Source organism: Sabethes cyaneus, chromosome 1 (genome assembly GCF_943734655.1).
Source record: "Sabethes cyaneus chromosome 1, idSabCyanKW18_F2, whole genome shotgun sequence".
NCBI lineage: Eukaryota > Metazoa > Arthropoda > Insecta > Diptera > Culicidae > Sabethes > Sabethes cyaneus.
In genome coordinates this window covers 173502866-173509901 of record NC_071353.1, presented here as the reverse complement: position 1 = coordinate 173509901, position 7036 = coordinate 173502866, and the positions used below count along the sequence as shown (strand labels likewise).

The 7036-nt window shown below is 47.3% G+C and overlaps 1 protein-coding gene across 1 annotated transcript; it reads right to left on the bottom strand.

Moving 5' to 3' along the window:
• LOC128742406 (gamma-tubulin complex component 3) lies at positions 1-3274 on the bottom strand. Its single transcript, XM_053838760.1, has 4 exons — positions 3035-3274; positions 2711-2889; positions 1942-2650; positions 1-1883 (listed from the first exon to the last, which is right to left on the bottom strand). The coding sequence occupies exons 1-4, from the start codon at positions 3117-3119 to the stop codon at positions 187-189; spliced, it is 2670 nt and encodes an 889-aa protein (XP_053694735.1). The 5' UTR covers positions 3120-3274; the 3' UTR covers positions 1-186.
• Positions 3275-7036: the final 3762 nt, after the last annotated feature.

The window sequence follows — 7036 nt, the reverse complement described above, 5'->3', positions numbered from 1 at the left end:
TTAATCGAGACTAAAACAATCTTGGCAATTTTTCGCTTACAAACTGATGTGCTGTTCAAGGGACGTTTATTACATCAACGCGCAACAGTTGTAGTAGCTAAGAGTACGAGTATTGAGAACCAGTGCTTTCCAGCTGTGTTGTACCGTTTTCGTCGGCATAACTTGCTGCTTCTGCTGCTGATGCTGTCAGTAGAGCATCGAGCTTGAAGCTGCTTTCTTCGAGCGGAAGCTGTTGGCCGCCATGCTCATGCGCATATGCTGGAAGGTTAGCGGTACGCTCAACCGACCGTCACGATGTTTGTAGCACTCATTGTAATCCAATCGCATGCCGAGCTGTCGCAACGTTTCACTGGTGGAAATCGTCAACTGGTACAGAAACTGGCCGACAAAGTTGTCGTACTCGTTGCCAATCTCCTGCAGCAACGTCTGGTGGGTGGCCAAATGCTGCTCGAACGTCTTTGCCTGTTCGTCCCGCTCGAGCATCCGCTCGGTGGTGGTTCCGTACTGACCCTTGCGCTCGCTGGATTTTATATACTCCTGGAATGTCCTGCGAGCTTCGTGCTCATCGAAGCACAACCGATAGAATCGCTCCTGCCACTCTTCGAGCTTGCGAACGGTGTGAAAAACGTGATCCAACGTGTTGACGATTTGCTGCGAGCTGTCGTCCAGAAAGATGCCGATGCGTATTTCCTCCAGGAACTGCTGATGGGCTTCCAGAATGTCATCCAATGCTTTGGCTTGATTGACTCGGGGTAAAAACTGTACCCAAGAGCACTCGATTACCTCGAACAGGATGTAGTACTGCATCTGGCAGATAAAATTGATCATTTGCGAAGTGGTCAGCTGAAGGCGTAGGATGATGGGACCGATGTGCTTCTGCAGTGGACGCAGTGACTTGGCGTCCAGCATCTGACGCTTCCAGGTGCGGCACAGCATGAACTCGACATGCTTCATGTTCCACAAGTGCTTGAAAAAGGTCTGATAGCGACAGAGCGACGGTTCCAAAATGGTTGCCAGCGGTCCGCTTACCTTGTAGGTTAGGCCGAACACGTCCCAGCCGGATTCACCGTCGTAATGTGAGAGAAAATGTACGTCCAGATAGTTCAGAACTTCCGGTTCATCTTGTTCGGAAGACGAAATTCGAACGGCAGCTGCCAGAATCGAGAACAGATCGTGCTGGAAGATCTCGCTTGCTGGTCGGTCCAGTTCGGCGTGCAAATTTTCCATTAGTAAATCTGCAAAGTGACCTTGACCGAGAAGTATGTAGTTGCGGAGAGCTTGTAGGTGATCCAGCAGTCGGTGTGGTCCGAGAACTATGTCCAGAACTTGCTTGGAAGTGTTTAAATAGACGCTATCGATCAACTGGTGCAGCTTTGTTGTGCACACGGGCGAAAACAGGAAGTCCAAATCATTTTCCAAGCACTGCTTCAAATCGTTCCTGGCTTTGACCGGTGTTTTGTCCTGACAAACTTCCCGAAGGAAATTTATGCTCTTACCGATGACCAGAATTTGTTTGGCCATAGTTTCGCTAACGAAACCCGGCAGCATGCTGCGCCGGATGCGGTACTTCTGATGCCACAGTTGATCGAACCCAACCTCACCGATTTCTTCGATGAAAAATTCACAATTCGGATCGACGATTTCTCCGTTGATCAGCCATCGAATGAGAGCGTGCTGCAGGGGAACGCAAGCTGCCCGCAACAGTTCCAAGGCACACTTGCGATTCTCCGGGTGCCCATTGGTAGTATAATCGTACACGACGGTAGCCAAAGCGCCTCCTTTGAGTTCTTTGCAAGAATCGGAAATCAGTGCCAACCACTGCAGCCGTTCCATCGGACCCGCCAGCCACAGTCGCAGCTTTTTCAGCGTTAAACGATCGCCGTCTAAAATTAGACAATTTGCTATAATTTTACTGTGAATTTACCCGGAAAACTAACTAACCCGTTTCCCTTCGCTGGCGGTTTAAATCTTCTTGCAGAATGGCCAACATTCCGTAGTATTGAGTCAGCTCTCGCTGCAAAGCGGACATATAACCCTGGCCGAAGTTACCCTTCATGTAACAGTCGCTTTTCGGATCGGTATACTTCAACACTCGGTTGTGAAAGTGACCAACCTCGGCTAGCTGCAGCAGCATCCCGGCATCGCCGATACTTAACGTTCGCCCTTTGATATGATCCAACTTAAACTCACCCGTAACGATATGTTTCCGCAAATACTTGCCCTGAATCCCCGTACACGCATAGATCACATCCTGAATGAGATGATCCTGGAGGTTGATCGACGAGCTATGATTTTCTTCCTCCGAAAGCTCCCCGGACGTCGTCGAACTCCGTCCATCGATCGCTGGGGCAGCCGTAACCAACGAACCCGTTCTAAACGGAATCAACCGCTTTCCCACATCGTTATTATTGTCGGACGACCGGCTACGTAGTTCAATTTTGGAAAAAATATTCTCCAAGCCTCCGCCGCCGGCGGAGTCCGATCCAAGGTTACGCGATCCACCCGAATGTGGAAAGCTTCCCCCGCTCATGTCGGAACGCAAATCAACGCTGAAGCACTGACCGTGTCCGTTCAGTCCCACTTTACCTTCCGCCGAGTCGGCCAGCAACAGTAAAAACTCCAGAATTTGAGCCCTTCGTTTGCTCTCAGTCTATAACAAAAATAATCTTTCAGTAATCAACCGAAACCAATCGGAACAAAAACTACTCACGTAAGCGCTCAACTGCTCGTGCAGACCGTGAAACAGGGCACAGTCACTCTGACTGCGGCTACCGCTTCCGCTCAGATGTTGTCCGATCCGGGCTACCAGCGAGCTTTCATCGCTGCCAGAGGCCGATATCGAATTCGGCGTATTGGCGATCAGCTGCGTTACACCTTTCAGTAACGGGCCTACGGAGTAGGAAAACATTCAGTTACCGTTGCTCACTCCAACCCACAATACCGGACAAAAATAAAAACATATTGACGAACAAGCACTTAGTTTGCACTTTGCATGCGTCCTTCAAATCTAGCCAATCTAGCACACAACACATACCGTATCGATCACCAGCCAAGCTTTTGCACAACTTCCTCAGCAGCTCGTAGATTTCGGTGTAGTTTTGCTGGCGTTGGGAGTGCATCTTCAGCTGCGTCCTGGCATTCGCCGAATCGTGTATCGAGGTACCTTCGAAGTATTTTAACAAGTGCGGAAAATTTCACTGCGGTCTGCGACCCCGTCGTGTACCGCACGGCGAGCAAGCAGCAAACACAAGAAGATACAACACTACACAACCAACACAATAATTTTATTCAGTTAGTGCGGAACGAACGAGCGGACGGATGGGTGTGATTTTTCTTGTTTTCTTCTGCCCGCTCTTTCTGGCTGCCGTTCGGTAACTGTCAAAAGTATCGAAAATTTAAAGTACAGTTAACTTTTTTTCTGCGAATTGAATGCCCTGTGGGTTTATTATGCTGCGAGTGGAATGTGGAACTTGATTGTGATTTACTGCGCTCTATCTTTCAACGTGCAAACTATAAGAGCGATTTCGTTATAATCGCGTTGAAGGAGTTCCTTGAACTCTTGTATTATACTCATAAAACTGCCTATACCTATAGCGTATGAGTGCAAATCTGTGCATTTTTATTACTGTTTTTTGCTTTCTTAAACAAAATTGTGGACCTTGCTTCACTGAAATTGTAAACTACCTTTGCTGCCGTCTCCAACCACAACGAACAGAAAACATCGAAGCAAAACTTCAGATTTTTTTCGATAGTTTTACAGATTTTTACAGATTTTTAAACTAGAAATACAGATTTCAAAATGGCAACTCTGGGTCCAAGGTTGGTCTTCAACGAGCCCTGAATTCAGAGCTCCTGTCACATTGATTAAACTGGGACCTGTTAAACTGGGAGCACGGGAATAATAAAAAGAAAAATAAAGCAAGAGGTAAACGGAGTCGATCTACCTTCTTACTACCGACTTAGAACCTGTTGCTTCATACGACAGGCCTACTACGGTAACCAACCTGGCTATATTCAACAGCATCTGCAACCCGGACAGCAACAACGAACACGATGTCTCATCATTCCCAGGTATACAACAAGCAGTGGAAAAAGCGTACTCATATACAGAGCCATGTGCTGGAATGGTCTCCCAATAGACGCTAAATTAAAACCAACTCTGTCTGCCTTCAAAAACTGTACAAAAAGACTAGTTTAATTGTTAAATGTTATTGCTTACTTATTAAGAATAATACTTATCTAATTTCTATGATGTATTTAGTCACATTGTACCTATTTTCTTTGATGTATATTCCTTGACCTGAAATAAAAGTTTCAAACTAACAGGCTACCGTAAGAAATAAACAAACAAATTACAATCTCGTATTTATAGAGTTCGGAATTTCTCAAATTTTATATGTAACATTTGGCGAGGAGGACAGTTTAATCGCTTAAATGCGTGCTTAAATGCTGATAGAAGTGACAAGAATTGAATTCGCTGGCGTTAAGTTGAGGTAAACCGGCAGCAGACGATAAAAGTGTGACGCTTCATGTAAAAGATTGGCATCGACAGGAAAAGTACAGTACCGTAAAAAGAGAATACATTACTAGTGCGCGAAAGGGGTAGTGAGTACGTCAGAAGATTGAAAATGGATAATCCCGGAAACGTAAACCTTTTCAAGTTCAATACATCAACAGTATCCAGTAGATGGAAGAAATGGAAAAGAGGTTTTGAGATTTTTCTCGAAGTAAATAACGTCACAGTCGCAGTACGAAAACTGCGAAATGACTTACTTACTTAGGTGTCCATGTCCGCCGGTCCGGCAGAACAAAGGGAAGGGATGAAATAAAGGGATCTCCACTGCTGACGGTTACCCGCTATGGCTTTTACCTGTCTACAGCCCGGATGTCGTTGGCTAAGCTCCGTCGCCATGAGCCTCTGGGTCTGCCTCTTCTACGCTGTCCTTGTGGATTCCAGTCGAGAGCTTCTCTGCAAACCTCTTTCGCTCTTTTCCTCAAGGTGTGTCCGATCCACTTCCACCTACGTTCACGAATTTTCAGGGGCTATCGGCCGTTGATGACACCGACGATGGAGTTCCTCATTGGATATCCAGTTATCAGGCCACTTGGCACGAATGATGTATCGCAGGCACCGGTTAATGAATACCTGCAGTTTTTGCGTTGTCTCCGCTGAGACGCACCACGTTTCGCAGGCATACAGCAGTACGGATTTCACGTTTGAATTAAAGATTCGGGTTTTCGTACGCAGAGTGATCTGGTTTGAGGGCCAAATGTTTCGCAGACCTGCAATGGCACCCCTGGCCTTCCTGATCCGTGTGGCTATATCAGTCTTGGTACCACCATCGGGCGTTGTTTGGCTACCAAGATATTGAAAGTCGTTTACCTGCTCAACTTGTTGTGCCGCTACTGTGAAGTTGGTGGAATTGTCAATGTTCACTACCATAGACTTAGTTTTCGTTACATTGACTGTGAGACCTGCTGCCTGGGAGCTCTCGGAGAGGTCGTCTAACTTGCTCTGCATATCGTTTCGGCGTTGTGCGAGCAAGACAATGTCGTCGGCTAGGTCGAGGTCATTTAGCTGCTCCATTGTTAGCGGATTCCAAGGCAATTCTCGATTTGGTCTACTGTCAATTGCTCCAACTAATATCTCATCCATAACGATGAGAAACAGAAGCGGTGATAAAATGCAGCCCTGTCTCACGCCAGCAGTAACCCTTATGGGGTCGGACAAGACGCCGTCGTGCAAAACCTTTACGAGAACGCCTCGATGAGATGGACTAGCTTATCTGGAACTCCTCTACGCCTAAGTGCGCCCAAAATGTTTTCGTGGTTGAGTCGGTCGAACGCCTTTTCGAAGTCAACGAACACCAGCAGAAGAGAGTCCTGGAATTCGTTGATCTGCTCCAATATAATGCGGAGCCTTGTGATATGGTCTACACATGATCGGCCAGCACGGAATCCTGCTTACTGCCGCCGGAGAGTAGCGTCAATCTTCTCCTGGATCCGGTTGAGGATTACCTTACAGAGTACTTTGAGAGTAATACAGAGCAACGTGATGCCACACCAGTTACCGCATTCAGTTAGGTCTCTTTTCTTAGGGACTTTGACCAATATGCCCTGCATCCAGTCCACCGGAAAAGTTGCGGTTTCCCAAATATTGCTGAAAAGCTGATGCATCATCTGGGCTGACAAAGATGGGTCAGCTTTGAGCATTTCGGCTGAAATACGATCTATCCCTGGCGCTCTATTGGATTTCATACTCTTGATGGCTGCTACAATTTCATCCAGCGATGGCACCTCCGAGTTTACGCGATTGATTCGACGAACGTCATACTCTGCTGGTTTCGTTGGTCTCTGACATTTGAAACTCGGAAGAGTTGTTCAAAATGTTCAGTCCATCGCTTAAGCTGTTCTGTACGGTCAGTCAATAGCTGACCAGCTCTGTCCTTTAGCGGCATCTTTGTATTCATCCTGACACCACTAAGGCGGCGAGAAATATCGTCCAACAAACGGATAAAACCTTTGACGGCGGCAGTTTCTCCTTGTTCGGCTAGGGAGTTAGTCCAGGCTCTCTTGTCCCGCCTACAAACACGTTTAACAGCCCTCTCCAGTTCGGCGTATCGTTGACGGGCAGCTGTCTTAGCCGATCTGGTCCGCGCTTGCTCAATGCCGGCTTTCGCCTCTCTCTGCTCGCGATCTTCCTCCAAGTTTCATCCGAAATCCACTCCCTCCGCCCGCTGCGCACTTTGCCGAAGGTTTCATCACTGGTCATGATGAAGGCGTTCTTGATGCCGGTCCATTGCTCTTCGACGGTTTCACTAGGTGGCAACTCCGAGGCTCGATATTCAAGTTGTTCGACAAAGGCCCTTTTCACCTCAGAATTCTCCAATCAGCAGACGTCGTAGCGGCATCCAACTTTTTCCTCCCGTCGTTGGATACGTGCGACGCGCAGACGTATCTCAGCGATAACAAGATGATGGTCGGATGCAATATTAGCGCTACGTTTGTTGCGTATATCAAGAAGGCTCCTTCTCTA

Excerpts from the sequence above, each read along its gene's own strand:
- LOC128742406 (XM_053838760.1), bottom strand. The coding sequence starts at position 3,119 with ATGCACTCCCAACGCCAGCAAAACTACACCGAAATCTACGAGCTGCTG. Across the intron at positions 2,890-3,034 it reads CTTGGCTGGTGATCGATACG|GCCCGTTACTGAAAGGTGTA; the intron begins GTATGTGTTGTG and ends CCTACTCCGTAG. Across the intron at positions 1,884-1,941 it reads CCGCCAGCGAAGGGAAACGG|ACGGCGATCGTTTAACGCTG; the intron begins GTTAGTTAGTTT and ends GTCTAATTTTAG.